Source organism: Calidris pugnax, unplaced genomic scaffold (assembly GCF_001431845.1).
Source record: "Calidris pugnax isolate Ruff unplaced genomic scaffold, ASM143184v1 scaffold317, whole genome shotgun sequence".
NCBI lineage: Eukaryota > Metazoa > Chordata > Aves > Charadriiformes > Scolopacidae > Calidris > Calidris pugnax.
In genome coordinates this window covers 1,527,127-1,545,363 of record NW_015091111.1, presented here as the reverse complement: position 1 = coordinate 1,545,363, position 18,237 = coordinate 1,527,127, and the positions used below count along the sequence as shown (strand labels likewise).

General features: G+C 46.6%; 1 protein-coding gene across 3 annotated transcripts in view; it reads right to left on the bottom strand.

Annotated features, from left to right (window-relative positions):
* Positions 1-7,285: 7,285 nt before the first annotated feature.
* Positions 7,286-18,237, bottom strand: part of PSD3 (pleckstrin and Sec7 domain containing 3) — a 110,140-nt gene continuing 99,188 nt past the window's right edge. For all 3 annotated transcript variants that reach the window (XM_014958125.1, XM_014958127.1, XM_014958126.1), the window contains one exon: positions 7,286-13,947. In XM_014958125.1, coding sequence (XP_014813611.1) covers positions 13,735-13,947 — 213 coding nt within the window. In that variant the 3' untranslated portion in view covers positions 7,286-13,734. The remainder of the gene's footprint in view (positions 13,948-18,237) is intronic.

Genomic DNA, 18,237 nt, shown 5'->3' with positions numbered 1-18,237 from the left:
CCCCCCTACATGACCTATGACCAGGGTGGAAATCTACCACCATCTACCACCAAGCTACTCTCCAGCTCACCCTCTCTCACCAAGTTTTTCAGAGACAGACCTGATGGAAAGCCCAACAGTGAGTCCCTCCAGCTCGAGTTTGCAGGTCAGCACCTGCATCTGTATGCACCTGCACTCCATTCAGAAGATTCTCCCGTCCTTTGTTTTTTACCTGACTTTCTACCTTATTCATAGAATCATAGCATAGTTTGAGTTGGAAAAGACCTTTGAAGATCATCTTGTCCAATTGCCCTGCAATGAGCAGGGACATCTTCAAGTAGATCAGGTTGCTCAGAACCCCATCCAACCTGACTTCGAGTGTTTCCAGGGATGGGGCATCTACCACCTCTCTGGGAAACCTGTTTAATGTTTCACCACCCTCATTGTAAAAAACATCTTCCTTTTATCTAGTCTAAATCTACCCTCTTTTAGTTTAAAACCATTACCCCTTGTCTATTGCAACAGACCCTTCTAAAAAATTTGCACCCATCTTTTCATTGTTTCTATTTCTGGAACAACCTTTTTGGCACTCTTGTACCTCCCTATCTCTGTTGAAGCTCCTCCCCAAGACACAAAATGTCCCTTGCTGGCCCAGTTCAGCAACATCTGTACCAAAGTCTGGTGTTTACAAAGTTGATGCTTGGCCTTATACAGCATTACTGATACACCCTGCCTGGGTGCAGGGGGCCAAAATCTCACAGATTTCCAGTTCATCATAGTGCAACACGTTACCTTACACGTTCTCCGAGGCAAACCAGAATACTTAGCCTTGATTTCTCCACCTCTTCCCGGTTAAGTTCCTTGGTTTTGCTTCTTCTTGTCAAGAGCAGACCAGCAAAACAGAGAACCACATCATCTATTTACCTGATCCACCCCAAGACTATCTGTGGAAAGGGACCAGAAGAGATGCCCTGAGATGGACATAGCCATCAGCAAACCTGTGTTTTGCAGCTGATATGCAGTAGTTCTAGGATGTTGTGCGCTTTTCTAGTATGGCCCTTTTTCTGGAAGAAATGGCTAGTATAGCAGCTGCCATAATTTCTTTTGAGAAACATCATTTTAGCAGCAAATCTGGAAAGAAAGAGCTGGAACATGCAATGGCCTGACAGACAAAATCCTGGGCCATCATCATATCATTTCTTTTCAAGATCCACCTTAAAAGCTACTGGGTATCTTTGCCCTTTCCTTGCCATTTAGGAGACCACTGCAGTATGTCAGTGCTCTGCTGGCTAAGATCTTTCTTCCTATTTCTTATCTAGAGAAACCCATGACAATTTCAGACCAAGTTGTCCTTTACTTTTGGGCTAAGTCACTCTCTCATGCTGCCTTAATTACAAATAACCAAAGCGATGTGTAGCTTTTGTGTAGGTTTCACATGCATACTTTCAGGCTCCTTTGATAATTACATTCTGTAGTTGGAAACTTGAACTGAAAATGGACAATGAAGAGAATATAAATGCACCTGTCTTTCACTTTGCACCTGTTCTGTCATTTTGTTCTAGTTTAATGCATTGTGAGCAACGTGATGAGACTAATGATTCTAGGCAGAAAGGGATCACCAGAGAATGCTCAGCATTGACATTGTCAGCTAGGAAGACAAAATAGGAAAAGATGTGGTGAGCAGCACTGACACTAACATTCAGACATGATTAAAACATTCATTTGGACTCAGAGGAGGCATTTAATACGTCTTTGTAAAATACTCCCACCCATCCTCACCACCACTGTTTAGTCTTTTCACAGAAGACATACTAATCCAGGAGCATGCCTTGGAACCCAAAACCCTGACTGCCTTGCAGTAACCACGATGGAACAGCAATGAAAAAAGCTGACATTCCCTGGCATAGTGTGAAAAAAAAAGCACATGACTATCTCAAGTGCTGGAGGTCTTGCCATTCATCTAAAGGCAACAGGCTCAGTCTCTAGGGGAAAAAAAGACAAAGAAATAATCATATCAAGATATTAAACATTCACAGAGGTTTTGGTAAAAAACCACATCTTCTCTACTATCATCTCCAAATACAAGCTCCCAGCCCTGCTGTAAAGCTTCTCCATGCCCCACCTGGTATTGGCCACATCGTCTTCATTTGCCCTGATACTCACTTCCCACACGGTATCCCATCTTCCCACATTGAAGCATGTGCAACCCAAGAACTGTAAGCACAAGTTCATTTGCTTTCTGTGTGTTGTACAGCTTGTTTCCTCTCACGCTGCATAGCCATCGTTTCTTGCCCACTTCCACCTCTGTCTTTCTCCACTCCCCTTTTTCCTTTAGTGGCAACTTTCCTGGGTCATGGGTCCTTGCTTTCCATTCACCAGGCCAACAGCAATCCCCAGCCTCAACAGTGCCCTCAAACAGACTACCTCATGCAAATTTTGAGGTCAGTTCCCAATCATCTTGGAACAGGTATTTCCTCTAGCCTTCCTCTTCCAACCCATGTGGTGCTGGCAAACCCATTTTTAATTAGTTAATCCCCTTCTTGGCATGTCTTCACAGTAACTGGTGGTAACTCTGCAGGCTTCACACACTGTGACAGCCTGGAAGGGAAGTCCCCTCTTGCAGAGGTGCAGAAGGAGGAGAGACACGCTCCAGCTGCCCTCGCACTAGTGTGCGTGCAGCACTGCTGGCTCTGCTGGTGACCTCCTGCTTCCTTCACTAAGGAGCATTTGCTGTGTATTTGTGTGGGGCCACACTGGCCTCTGCCCTGGCAGAGGTGCTCACGTCCAGACTGCGTTTCTGTAAGGCAGGCAGCACATGCACTCAGGAATCCTTGGAACCGCTGACTGCCAGAAGGCACAAGGGTGCACTGGGGAAAGGGCTGCACCAGCTAATTGGTCTGTATCTTCCCCGAGCAGGACAGCCAAAGGTTACTGGATGAGCTGGTAAAGACATCTTCATGTTCTTACTCGTAGGAACCAATGGTAAGTTTTAAAAAAAAAAACAAATTCAACTGCAGAAGATGAAATACATTTGGTTTATTTCTTTCTAAAGTTTGTACATATACATATATCATTATACATATGTGAGATCCTTCACTAGGGTTGCTTGATTTCAATTACATAAAAATTATTGGGAAGCTTGCAGGCTCTCTGTTGCCCGTAAGCAACATTTATTCCAACTTATAAAAACACAGAGGAACAGAGTTATAGTCAGGAACATGGACACAAGAGAGAAGTCTACTTTATATCTCACAGTTTCAATACATCAAAGGCAAATTATTTGTCTGTATACCGTAGGCTTACTTTATCAGCAATGATAAAATAGAGGAAAATATTTATATACAGTCACCTCAAGTGAAAAATAAAGCAATGTAAACTTAAATTCCAAAATATTATTTTAAATGATATAACAATATCCCCAAAAGTCCTTCTTCCAAGGCGAAGAGGACTGATTAAGTGCCTTCATTTATCAGGAAATGATCATTCTAGTACCAGTTACATGAAGCAGAATAAGGGAGGGCATCCTGTGGTACCTGTAGAAAAGAGTGACAACTCTGCTTCAGGAAAGCATCTCTGTGTAAGCACGTACGTTTGAGTCCTTATGGACATCAGCAGCATGTGGAAACACCTCCCATGAACCAGGACTTGACTTAAGCCCACACAGCTCTGACTCTGACCACTGAGGAGTATGCTTTCTGGCCATGCATGTTCCCAGGGACAAAACAGGGTGCCCTGGTAGTAGGACAGCCTCAAACCTGAGACAATGACCACCTCAAGAGTCAGAACAGCAAGTTTCACGCTGCTGGAGAAGATTTAGTGATTACCTCAATGCTGCTTCACAGCAGACTAAGGAGTTACCACAAAGCAGTGAGACCGGGACTGCGTCTCTAGCGCATTGCATGAAAAACGCTTCGGCGATTCAGTGATTAGAGTAAATTGAGTTCAAGGTTATCAGAAAGAAGGTTCCTACACTTGGTGAAAGGGATAGGAGGCCACCCAGAGGAAAGGTCTTGCAAGGACCGCATTCAGGCCCTGCACGGTTAGGTCTGCACACGAGAGATGCACAGGGTGTGTGCACATGCATGTGCAAAATGTTCTTCTGCACTACCACTACAAGAGTTATTCTTCCCATACGGGTACCACGCAATAATAAATGAAAATTCAGTCCCCTTTCCTGGCCTGAGGGAAAACAACTCTGCAACAGCTCAGATGGAGGGGAAACAACATTTCCTAACTGCAACTCTGAGTGAAACAGTGCTCACCCTCATCTTCCCACTACATCGCTACAGGAGACAGGTAACCCATGGGAGAAGCTCAGCGCCTGAAAAAGGATTACAGGATTACAGCTTGCCCAAAGCAAAATGATGGGGATGTCCCTCTTCATCTCATCCTGAGCTGCAGTCCATTCACATCTCCGTCCTGCAAGACACGGTCACTCTGGCCAGTGAAGCACAAAGGTATGGCTTCACTGAAGTTGCTCAAGTGCTTCAAGGTAACTGCACAATAAGAGTTTTATGGCTGCAGGTAAGAATCCCACCCTCAGGCTTTGCTCCCTCTTTCCAGGGATAATGCAGTTAACATTAGTGCTACCCTGACTAGAGCGCAACAGGAAAACCCACTGGGTTTCCTTATGTCCTTAGACCAGCAACTTGCTAAAAATTTAGTTAAACCTCCCAAGGGAAACCTCTGGGAGGCATATGAGATGCCCGAGAGGGAAATTTCAGCCCTGCTGCTCTTCCCTGCTAATGAGCCAGACATTCTTCTGGAAATCTGTGCAGTTGCAGAAAGAAACCCTCACTACTGCTGTACGGCTGTATCTGCAGAGACATCACAGGCGCCTGTCCTGCTTGGACACTTTTTCTGATGTCCCCTTGTTGAATTTTCACAGCGCGAGGTCAACATTTTCAGAAGTAAAGCTGTGTGTTAGATCCCCAGAGTGTGATTTTCAGAAGAAGTCAGCATGGATGCTCCTGGGTGCAGGCATCAGCTGACATCAACAGGGAGAGTGTTAGCCCGTTGTTGAGCTAGCAGAAAATCCCACCCAGTAATCCTTGCTTAGACTCTCAAATATACGACTTTGCTTTCAACATGCAGAACAACAGGCAGCCCCTGGTGGACAAACACATGGAGATGAAGGCAGCGCAAGGGATACCCTACATCCGTGAAAAAGCTCTGATGACTGTTTATGCTAATTTGAGAACAACTAGAACAACAAGCATCCTAAAAAAGTTTGCAGCTGCTGAAGTGCTTTGACCAAAATAAGCCTCAGAAAAGAACAGCAGGTTTTGGAGTGCTGAGCCACAGAAGCCATACTATACCTACGAAATACATACACACATCGATAGGCATCACTTAAACATGTTCACCAAGTAAGGTAAGCCTCAGATTGTACCTCACGCAGAGTAGTGATTTTAAATTTTTCAAACTGTCAAAAAACCTCTCTTCTTTTAGCCAACTTATAATCCCAGCCTCGAGTAAGAGGACATAGTTGTCATGAATATGTACACATTAAAAAAAAACCAAAGCAACCACACAGCCCACCCCTGTTCTCATCCTACAGCGTTTCAGAATTTGACAGCAGTAAGCATGAGGTTTTCATAAGCACGTAAGTGATTTTGGACTTATACCACCAATAGAGTTTGCACCGTGTAGTGACACAGAGTGGGTATGACCAACCTCCCTTCTCCCAGCAAGAAACTCAGGGGAGTCAGAGGATTTTGTGTCACACCAAGTCTCCAGGGCAGCTTGGCTGCTCTGTGGTTACACCAGGATATTTCTATAGCCCAAGGCAAAGCTGAAATCTTGCCTGCTGAGACAAAAAGTATCTTCTTGTGCTGGTCTCATTTAGGTGAATTACACACAGGACCACTCCTACAGGGTGCCTACTAATTAAACGGTTTACGTCAGAGAAAAATCCTGCTCTGGTAATTTGTAGTGCTTTCAATCCTTGTAGTGCTGTGGGATGTACTTTCTCTCAGTCCAAATAAACCTTTGGCCTGTACCCCAGCTGATTCCTGGCCCAGATTTAACAGCAGATGCCATGGGATGTTCCTCACTGTTTAAACATTTCTAATTTTTACAGAGTAGTTCATTGTTCAAAGGGGAGGACAGAGAACACTTTGGGCTGGCCTAAATGTGTTCCTTCTGACCATGGGAGCACCAGGTCAATGGTGCGGCCCTTGGGAAAGCTGTTGCTTGCATTTGCTAAGGGAAGTGCTCTAATAAAAAATTAAAATATGGCCTCAACACAGCTAACAAAATTGACAAGCAAGGTGTCTTCTCTTGGGCAGGGCTGAGCCTGCCTCCATTCACTGTTCAACTGGATACTGCCAGCAGGAGAAGAGATACTCCCAGAGGGCATCTGGGCACATCTTCCTGGGACCTGTCCTCCTTGCTCTTATTTAAACCAGCCTCCTAACAACAGGACTGTGGCACCCCTGCATGAGCGTGCTGCTGTCACAAGGGAGAAAAGCAGCAGGCGGCAGGGACAGTCCATCAAGCAGCACAGTGCAGGTGGACAAGGAAGCCAGCATTTCTCAGTACCCCCAGCACTGAGGGTAATGCTCCAGCATACAGCCTCCAGCAGGTGACCCGAGGGTGGCATCTGAGAGGGAGGCACTACTTTCTGACTGTCTTCCTATAGTATCATTGTCCCATGCACTGATGCTCAGCTTAGGTGTTATAATTTCTCTGGAGGCTGACAAAGCCTCCTCTTGCTGGAGAAAATCATGGAATCACAGGATTGTTGGAGTTGGAAGGGACCTTTAGAGATCGTCAACTCCAGCTCCCCTGCTAAAGCAGGGTTGCCCAGAGCACATTACTCAGGACTGCATCCAGGCAGGTCTTGAAGATCTCCAGAGAAGGGGACTCCACAACCTCCCTGGGCAGCCTGTTCCAGGGCTCTGTCTCCCTCACCAAAAAGAAGTTATTCCTCATATTTGAATGGAACTTCCCATGTTCCAGGTTGCGCCCATTGCCCCTTGTCCTGTCACTGGGAACCACTGAAAAGAGTCCGGCTCCATCCTCCCTCAAACTGCCCTTTAGATACTTAAAACCATTAATAAGGTTTCCCCTCAGCCTTCTCTTCTCCAGGCTAAAGAGTCCCAGCTCTCTCAGCCTTTCCTCGGAAGGGGCGTGCTCCAATCTCGTAATCATCGTTGTTGCCCTTCGCTGGACTCTCTCCAGTAGTTCCCTGTCCCTCTTGAACTGGGGGGCACAGAACTGGATGCAGTATTCCAGTTGGGGCCTCACCAGTGCAGAGTAAAGGGGCAGAATGACCTCTCTCAACCTACTGGTCACACTCTCCCCTGTGCAGCCCAGGATCCCATTGGCCCTCTTGCCACAAGGGCACATTGCTGGCACATGGAAAGTGTGCTATCTACCAGGACCCCCAGATCCTTCTCCTCAGAACTGCTTTCCAGCAGGTCCACCGCTAACATACATTGGTATCTGGCATTCTTCCTCCCCAGGTACAGGACCATACACTTGCCTTTATTGAACCTCATTAGGTTCTTCTCTGCCCAGCTCTCCAGTCTGTCCAGGTCACACTGGATAGCAGCACAGTCCTCTGGAGTGTTAGCCAGTCCTCCCAATTTGGTATCATCAGTGAACTTGCTGAGGATACACTCTTGTCTTGTCCCACTCTTGTCTTGATAAATATGTTGAACAAAACTGGACAAAAACCCAAAAATGTTCGAGTCCTACACACAGCGAAGCTCCAGGTGCAGCTGGGAGAGAGAAGAGGCCAGGCACACTGCTCCTACATGCAATAAAAAATATCCTCTAAAAAAGCACAAGTTGGAGACCAGTTCTTTCAAAGGTATTTCTGAGACAGCTTCTTTGGCTCACCCCTGTAGGCAGCCTAGGTATCAGACAGTGGGAAAACATGCTGGGGAGCTCTGGCTGTGCTCTGGAGAGAAATGTGGACTTTATAACTGCCCTCTCAGAGAAGATGTGACGTCCCAGAGCCTCAGGAGATCAATACTGGGGAAAGTTTTAACAAGCAGCAAGCTGGAAGATTGCTTGAGATAACATGTGTATGCTGCCTTCGCCTCTGCAAAAGAAGCCAGTGTTTCCAGCAACCATCCCTCTGTGCTTGGGGGTCACTGGTTGAAAACGGTTTTGTTTTTCTGTTGTGGGTTGTTTTTTTTTTTTAATTTATTTATTTAAAAAACAGCTCCCCAAAAGGATGCAAAATGTATGGCCTGATTTGGAAAGTACCCAGCTCCTGGCAAAATAGCATTTCAAAGTTTCCCCACATCATGGGTCGCCTCTGTCTCCAAGACTTTTAGAAAGGAGATGGAATGTCACAAGCATCTGGTCTGAGTGCGGGAGGGGGGACGTTGCATCCCTGCAGTGTAACGGCAGAGAATCACGGCAGTCTGGGACTCTGTCTCACACCTCCCAGCTATAACTGTGGCTGGAAACACAGGCTCCCAACGAGCAGAATGAAAAAGCTGTTCCCAGGGTTATGTATTCAACACAGTGCTGCTTCAGAGCAGGTTTTCTCAAGGCAAGATGGGACAGTCAAATTTTCTGGATTTCTGCAAGCATGGAAGGAAAGAGACCTGTTACACAGAAGCAGCTGAGGTGCTAAGATGACAGACAGGAGCAGCTTGACAGAAAAGGAGGAGGAGCTGTCAGACTAACCGCGATAAGACCCAAATTGATTCAAGGATGGAGAATGCAGACACGGTAAGCGGTACACTGTCTGCAAAGAAAGCCTTCCCTGCTTTCAAGAGGAACATTACCATGCAATGCCTCCAGAAGCCCAGTGATAACCCTGCCACCTTTGACTTTCTCCACTGCCACAACCACCTTCACTGAAGAAGCTGTTCTAATCAAGCGAGAACCTCACTCCTTCACCAAAGAAAGGCAAAAATATTGGCTGTTTCAAGCCAGAAGAACAACCAGCCTTGTTACCAGAAGGCATTGGAGCTGTGAAAAGTCACTGAACAATTCCAGTCTCTGGAGGTTTGCTATTCCAAACTCCTGCTCAGAGCAGGGCTCGACTGAGCAATGGTCTCCAGAGGAGCCCCAAAACGTGGACAGACTGCACCTTGGGAGCAGGCAGAATCAGAGGGAAAACACTTAAGGGATGAGCTGTTACAAGCCTTTAGAAAGCTTCTGGTAACCATTTACAAGTGGCTGGCTATAGATGAAAAACTATTTGAGTCAGCATCGCAGCTGAACAGCGTTCCCCCCCAGCAATGCTGCATTAATCACTCTGCTGGCTGACTTATCTTTCTACATCAATTAAAGACACAACATAAATACTGGATTAAAAAGCTGTAGTCATGTTCACTGGTCCATGCATGATTTATCTGCAAGACGCACACAAACACACAGCCGGCCCAGAGAGTCTCTTTCGCAGCCGCTGCCGAACGAAAACCATCTCAACCAGACCGCTGCATCCCGCTGGCTCACAGAGGAGAGCACAGTTTTAGCTTCAGGAGAGTATCTCACTTGCTCAGCAGGGAGAGGGGAAAGCAATTTTGTCCTTCTCCCTCACCTCTCTGCTGCCAGCTGCAGAGCCGGTAAGGTCCTCTCTCCTCCCTCAGCTGGAGAGAGGAGATGATCCCGTCCTGGGATGGGGGAGAAACCAGCAATGCTTCAGAGCAGCATGCGTCCCTCCAGGACCTCTGCCTGCATCTTGAGTGGGGGTGATGAGAGGAGCCATTGGCCCCATCCTGCTCCGCTCCTTGCACCCCCCTCTCAACAGGCAGGCAGAAGCCTTGCTTGAGTAACGGTTGCCTGCTGCATCGGCGAGGGGAGGGGGGGTGACAAGGAAGGATGACACCCCCCCGCAGCACCAATGCAAAGGCTGACTTGCATGCACACACGCTCGTGGTGGTCCGCCAGAAACTCCTGCTTTCACTGAGCACCCCCAAGAAAGCTGCAGGCTGCTCTGCTGATACTGAGTTCAGGTGCACGGTGGGTCGCAGAGGAGGGCTGGAAATCAGCGGAGCATGCTTAGACATTGCAACAGGGGCTCCTGAGTTGTGGAGGTCAAGCACTCATCTCTGCTAGAGGCAAACATTTCAGCAAAGAAAGGCAGGGTACCAGGCAAAGCTATCTGTCCAGACTCCCAGTGGCACCACCGCTGAGATCTCCTGTGAACCTGCCTCCACCCTTTACAATAGCAGTGGGGGGAAAAAACCAAATTACAGTACTGCTTAGTAGATTATCCTGTTCTGAAGGGAGTCAGAAGCCTTACGCATTCATGACAGGATCACCTTTATCTCAGCGTCTGAAATGAGCATTTTCACATGGGTGCCTGGGATGTGTAGAATTTGTAAAGCAATGGAGCAAAATGGCATTAATTAAAACTTGAGCAGAACCTGAAAAATTCTCTGCAAACTAATCTGCACACCTCAGCAGTCTCCCTAAGAGTGCTCCAAGCTCAACAAACGTTTAATGGCTAAAAAACGTAGTGAAAAACTGCATTTGCTAAGACCAGATGAGACTTTAAAAATATAACCTAATCCATTTAGAAGTATACATGAAAACAGAGAATAAATAATGAAAAAAAAATTAAACGTTTTTGCAGTTCACTTTTTGACTTTTCCTATTGCTTCAAATCATCTCCTCTGCAATGACTTTGAAGAGGAATTATCCAGTTTCTATGTCAAAGCTGGGAAACGCATTTTACAGGAATAATTTCTTTTTGAGCTCAGCAATTTAACTGCAGTCTACAGCAACCGGAATATTTTAAAAGACAGGAAAAAAAGTTAAATGTCACTTCTTTGCCTTTAAAAGCATTGCATTCCATAATCACAAGAGGTTTGCTGGGCAAGTTCCTGCCTGCCTTCCAGAAACTCATCTGGACAACCCTGGCCTGACAGCCAAGCAGGGCCCATTTACAAATCTGCACATTTTTTTGTTTCTGCTGCATGCTTCCAAAGACCCTATCTAAGACAAGACAAATTTTCTTCTCAAATGTGCATTTGGCATTCCCCAAATGAATTTCTTCTTCTCTCTTTTCTCTGTGTTTGTTTTTAACCACCAGAGCATGATGAACAGCTGCAGGAATCTCCTGGCTTTGTTTCCCCTCCATGAGCTGTTGATCAATGTTGATTAATTCAAACAATCCCTCCCAATGAGCACTATCGTGCACCTGTCTACACAGAGTCTCCCAACACAGCAGGCTGCACCACATCACTTTGGCTCCAGCAGCACAAGGCATCTCTTTTCTCCAGGAAGAGGACTGAACGTTGCCCCCACTGTAAGCCTTCACAACTTCTAAAGGCCAAGTGCTTGGGAACCACTGACAGTTTCTTTTCAGGACTTTGCAGTTTTTAGCAATGTTGCCAGGGGTAGGGGCCGACCTCCTGACTTCTAGCATGGAGCGGCCTCTCTAAGTGGCAGATGCCAGATGCGCGCGTCCCTCTGTCACCTGTGGAAACAGTCCCATCTGGTTTCGGTGCCGAACTGCAATCAATTTGCTCTAACACCTCCCGGCATCTGAGAGCACAACACTTTGTTACAGCCAGCAGTGAGCACAACACCGAGAAAGCTGCTGCATGGTGGTCTTCAGTGGGGGAAGCAAGTCACGAGGTGCCTGTTAAGGCCCTTTTCTCTTTGATCACTTCCTGTCCTGCCCACTGAACTGGCAGTTCAATAAACTAGATTAATTGGCTTGGACCCTTTGGGAAGTCTAGCAGAGCACAAATCCACCCAGGTGGTAATTGTTTTGATGTGTGGCCCATCGACTACTTGCGCTGGAAACACCAGCACATTTCTAAACAGTCCTTGTGTTGATCTTGACGTTTCTTTATGCATTAAGAATTACATCCATCAGGAATTACATCCCCGTGCCAGGCACAACAAAAATAACAGCAACAAACAATTTTCAACTGGCCCTCAACATTACTTCCCAAATTGCTCTGCAGGAAAGGCCAGTTTGGTTGTAGTACTCTGCATAGGGGAAGGGCAAAGCAAAATGGGAGAGACCTGCCCAAGCTCACCCAGCAGGTCACTATCAAACTGGAGATTAAAACCCAGGGTGGTAAGCAAGAGGTGAGCCAGCACTCTTCTGCAGAGCCATGATGCCGCCCAAGCGAGAGGGGCTGGGAAACAGGAAAATGATCTCTACATCATATTTCTACTCCCTGTGCCTGAAGACTGGTCTGTGGCACAAACAGGACCTTTCACAGAATCACAGAATGGCAAGGGTTGGAAAGGACCTCTGGAGATCATCTAGACCACCACCCCTCCACCCCTTCCTGCTGAAGTAGGTTCCCCTAGAGCAGGTTGCACAGGATTGCGTCAGTGAGGTTTTGAATATCTCCAGAGAAGGAGACTCCACAGCCTCTCTGGGCAGCCTGTTCCAGTGCTCTGCCACCCTCAAAGCAAGTAAGTTTTTCCACGTGTCCAGACAGAACTTCCTGTGTTCCAGTTTGTGCCCACTGCCCCTTGTCCTGTCGCTGGGCACCACTGATGGTATGGAAAGTTCTACCCACGGTAGTTTCTCCCTGTCCTGTGCTCCCCCCTCCGAAAGCCTGGTGCAGGGTACACAGGAGGTGCAAGGCAGCCTGGTTCCCTGCAGGTGGAGGGTAGGGTGTGCCACACCGGAGGCTGCCTTGTGCCCACCTCCTGGCATGGAGTAGCCCAGACAGCACCAAAACCTGGCCCACAGCAAGGACAGGTCTGTCCCCTTCTCCGGTCTGCACCGGCCTATTCCATCTGTATGTGAGCTAAAGCAGGAAAACAGAGAGCTGAGGAGAATCCCTTCCTGAAGAGAAAAGGCAAAGTGCTTTGTCACTAGCAGAGAAATTGCAAACACCTGTATGTGCACACCAACAAGGAAACTCCTGGAAGGGGAAGCATCGGGGCACAATATATCCATAAGGCTCTACATAGCAGCTAAGTGAGAGCGTATAGTTAAAAACTACACAGAGGCCCTTTGTCTTTAAAATACAATGCTAATGGCTGACACCCACAGCAGCCTCCTCCGCAAATAAATTTAAAGCGCAGGTTCATTCTCACCGGGTAACCCCTAATCTCCCTGACCGCAGAGACAGCATGGGTATGGGTTTGGATACCTCCCAGCCTGCTAACTCAGGTGAAGACTCTTTTGCTTGGAAAGAAGCAAACAAATTATTCCAAAGCTGTCATCCCAGCATTGCCAGCCATTTCCAGGTTTCGTCCCTTTGCGCTCGTGGGTCCAGGGCCAGTGCAGAAGATAAGCAACAGCGACTACTTACTGTAGCACCTGCTGCTAAGTACCAGTACCAACAGGCTCTGCATTGTCAGGAAACCAGTGCTCCCAGCACCCCTGGCTCTAGCCAGCCTGCTTCTGCAGCTGCCCGTCTGCACAGCCGTTTCCTCACAGCTACAGCCTGCATTCACAGCACTGCAGCATTTGTCCAGTTACTTTCCCACCCACCACGTAAATAAAGTGACAAGTGACTTGAGAGATGAAAGCCACGTGCCGATGGGAGGAGATAAACGGGGAAGAGACAGAATATACCTCACAGCTCTCTACCCCTCCCCCACCTCCTTTAGAAACAGAACAACACAAAAAAGTCCCGATGCTTCAATTGCTAAATGACAAATTAACAAAGCAAAGCAAAGCAGGAGCAGAGACATCTCCCACAATATGCACAGAAACAGCAAAATATACAATAGAAAATGTCACTAACACCCCATTCAGGCAGATGCACTTATTTTTTGTGAATGACAGGTTATTAAATGAAAAAATTTTGACCACCGGTACTTTGCTGCATGGCTGTTCCCCTAGTTGCTATTTCCACCCTAAGTGACCTTCTGCTTAATGCTGGGTGTTTCTGGCCTGTAGTCCTTCCTCTCCGAGACATTGCGTTTCACCTTGGCACTAACTGGAGACTCCTGATTCAAGGAGGGACTCGAATGGGATTTCTTCAGTCCTGGCGCATCGTTCTCTCCTCCGCTCAGCAGCTCCTTCACCCCTTCTTTCAGGAGGCCAACGTAAATCTCATAGCGATTTTTCTGGGAAATGAAAAGAAAGGCCTGGATCAGTCTGGAAGAAACTCTGCAGAAGCACTTGAGAGACCGTCTGGGTAACTTAATGGTTTATGCTGGCCTTGAAAGCCAGGAGCCTAACAAGGATGCAAACAATGGTGCCTGATGTGGACATGAACAATGGTGGCTAATGTAAATTACACAGTACAAAAAGGATTTCAGGCAGGCTGAGCCCGGGGCTGCCGTGCAATTAGAGGCACTCAGTTCTGCAGCACACAAATCCTGGTGCTCTGCTGAACACTGGCGCCCAGACAGTTGGAGCGGATGGCGAGTAATACCACCGAGCAAGAGCTCGTTGACCTCAGTCATGCTGAGTCATATTCTGTGGTGCTCGTACACACTGAGGTGTTATGTGCCCCACGAAGGCATGGAGATAAAGTGCTGCAAACTGAGGGATAACAAAAATCCTGAGCTGGGTGGCTACGGCTCTCCCCTGCAACCCTCCACTCCCACCAGCAGGTCCTGCTTTCTTTGCTTGAGCCCACGGGGGAGAAATTGTCCTGCTAAGCGCAGACTGAATCAGCTCAGCCACCAGTGAGTCCACGAAAGGATGCTCTGCGAGGCCAGACCTTAACAAAAAAGAGCAGATGAGAGGGTTATGACAGCAGCATGGCATGTTCCCCTGATGGGGCCACTCATGGTGAATGATGAAGGTGTCAACTGGAAGAAGTTTACTGTGCCCCATGCCCACTTGTTCTGTTCCTTGCCTGGAGCAGAGCTTTCCCTCTCCTGTGGGAAGACATAGCTCCATGTGCCACAGTAACATCTTTGTGCACGGTAACATCTCAGCAACAAACAAAATGAGCATACATTAGCAGACGATCCCTGCAGGGCTCAAAACCAGAGGCTGGGGCAGGAGGTCCTGAGAACAGAGTAACCCACCTCCTGAGATGTGTTCAGTAACCTGCCCCTGACATATCTACTAAAAATATGGTGCAGACATTGTAAATAAGGTGATCTCAGTGGGCTGTGGGTCAGGGAAGGAGGACATAAACATCCATATTGATTGTTAATTTATATTTCAAAGTGGCAAAACAGTTACCAAACTGTTATGTTTCTGACAGAGGAAAATGTGTTTAAGAAATTTTTTTCCCATTTATAATAAAGGAATAAATTTCTGGTAATGATACTTATTTGAGGGCAGGAAGTCAAAAAGCTTGGTAACTGCTTTGAAGTGTGGAATACAAAGGGAAAAAAAAGAGGAGAGAACGTGACTGGGCTTCCAAAGAGTCCTTTGAATAAATAAAACCTCATAGAGGAGGATCATAAAAGTATCCACCTTAAAATTAAATAAAAAAGCTTTCTTATCAATTCCGTATCTGGAGCTCCAGCTCCACAATGCGAGAGACAAACACATGAAGCAGGTAAGATGTGTCATTCAATAAAAAAAGGAAATGGAGAAACAGCAAGCAGAGCCCTGATGATGATGCACTGGGCTGATGAATGATTCATCGCACAACAAATGGGACACCTCTGCAAAAGAGAAGGCAAGCCGGTGCTCTAAGCCTGGGATCAGTGTAGCATTCATCAAGGGAGCGAGGGACTTTACTGCCATATGGACTTCTGCTTTTTGTTGGTCCGGTAAACACCACCAGGGTCACAAGACCCAGCAATCAGAATGGAAATCCAGGACCAGTTTCTGCCATATATGTCTGCCAGTGGCTATTTTGCCCTGCACTTTGTGGGCCCATCATTTCTATCGCAATTAAGCAATGCATTTGGAAGATCCTATTTTGCTTTCAACCACAACAAACTTGCTCTTTTAGTAATCTGATATTTGAAGCTAGGTATTACAGCTAGTGGAAATTTTTCCTTAAAAGAAATCAATCTGGAAAATTCTATCAGGAAAGTAAAACCATAAAAGTTAAAACAATTTAAAAACTTCTGCAACATTATCCCTGAAGACTAAATGCACATAATAAAAAAAGGAGATAAGGTAGCCACCCTCATCAGAATCAAATTTCTGGCTTCACCTCTCACCTGACAGCACTCAAAAGATCTCTCTCAAACCATAAATTTGCTGCAATGAACAGCCATTATCTGGTACAGTACTTCCTCAGCAAGCACAGAGGAAATGTTCCTTCCTTGATGTCTACAAGCAAGGACACCTGGAAGAAGAAATGCGCGTGGCTGCATCCCTGAACAAGCACCAGGCACCTCCTAGTTCACCTCCTGTCAGAAGGAAACACCATCTCACTTGTCTTTCATCAGGGACAAGAATGAAGGCCATGCTGGTGGGTGAACAAAAAGGAATTACAAGGGCGTACAAAAAACACACCTGGCTTCTTCCTTCCTAACAGGAAGGAATGCTGCTTCCTTTGGGACTCTGAGACCCTTTTGGTGTGAATCTGGAGATGTATCAGCATGCCCCTTGGTACACGGATGCAAGGTCTGGTCTGCAGTCTCAGCCTGACAGAGCCATGTAAGAAATACTGCCTCACCTGACTCTCGCCCTTTTGCTTTGACCCCATGAAGCAAGGTCCTGCCTGATCCTGACAGGATTTCGTTCTGAAGAGAAGGTGAAGAAACCCCAAAACTGGAGGAGATTCCATCCAGGATTTTCACAGAGCTCACCTTTTTTTTTTTTTTTTCCCCCACACTGCCTATTGATAGTTCAACATGATCTGAGAAATCTGTGCCAATTGTGAAGGTAAGATGGCATTGCACAGCTGCACCTTGAATCACCATCTCTCGTATGCAACTGAAGTTGGTGCCACCACTTGCCTGCAGTGCTGATCACATATCTGAACTGCGCAGTTCAATTGCCGTTCAAGGCTGTCACTAGGGAAGAAGGTATCTCTTGTTTCCTGGGCTGTACTGGTTCTGCTTTGTACTGAGGTACCCGAGGAATATTTCTCTAATATTTCTCTAAAGATTGCCACTGAAAACAGAAAAAACCCACAACGATCTCCTTCTCCACCAGTCTTTCTAAAATCTTCTAAACACTCCAGCCTACATTGTGTCAAGGACCCAAAGTCAAGAAACTATTTGCTCTCCCAAGTCAAACAAGACCCCTACAAAGTGAAAGTGTGTGGCTTTGCTCTGTGCATCTGAGTGCTGTGTTCAAAACTGACATTGTGCCATTGATCGCAACCCTTTTATCTCAATTGTTCAGCCAGTTTCCAAACCACCTTGCTGCTGATTTCCTAGTCCACAGTTCATCAGCCTGTCTATGAGGATGTTAGAGCAAACCATGTCAAAATCCCTGTTTAAGTCAAGAACAAACAACATCCACCACACATCTCATTGTAAAAGGCTATCATGTTGGTCAGGCATGATTTCCCCTTTGTAAAGCCATGCTCATTACTCACAATCACCTTGTTGTCTCTGATGTGTTTGGAAGTGATTTGCAGGTGAATTTGTTTCACCACCTTCCCACAGATGCATAAGCAGCTGACCAGCCTGTAGTTCCCTGAAAAATTTCTCCTTCCCTTCTTGAAGACAGGAATGACATTTGCTTTCCTCCAGACCTCAGAAACCTCATGACCTTTCAAAGGTAATCAAGAATGGCCTTGCAATGACATCATCCAGCTCCCTCAGTGCTCATGGGTGCATCTCATCAGATCCCATGGACTTGCACATGTCCAGTTTAAATATTCCCAAACTTTATCATTCTTCACCAAGGGTAAGTTGGTCCACATGTTCCCATTGGGCTTGTGACTGCTGAAGGCTGGTCTTACCAGTAGAGACCCAGACAAAGAAGACATTTCAATACCCTGGCCTTTCCCTGTTCTTTGTGACTAGGTCCCCAACCCCATTATGGGCCCCAGCTTGGCCCCATATTGTCCCTAGTTGTTCTGCTGTTAACATAGTATAGAAGCCTTTCTTCTTGCCCTTCACATTTTTCACCAGATTCAACTCTACATGAACTTCGTCTTTCCTAAATGCAATCCTATGTGCTGGGACAGTATCTCTATTCTTCTTGTGTCACATGTCACTGCTTCTGCCTCCTGCACACTTCTTTTTTCTTGTTCATCCATGAAGGCCTTCAGCCATCTTTCTTTGGTGTCTTTCTTGTCAGGGTGAACCATTCCTGAGCTTAAAAGAGGTGATTCTTGAAAAGTGTTCAGCTGTCCCAAAGCCCTCTTCTTCCCCAGGGTTCTGTCTAATGGGATTCTTTCAAGCAGTTCTCTGACCAGGCCAAAGTCAGCTCTCCTGAAGTCCAGGGTTGTGATCCTACTTTTTATTTTGACTCCTCCTTTCAGGATCATGAAGTCCAACATCTTGTGGTCACTGCTGCCATGGCTGCCTCTCACC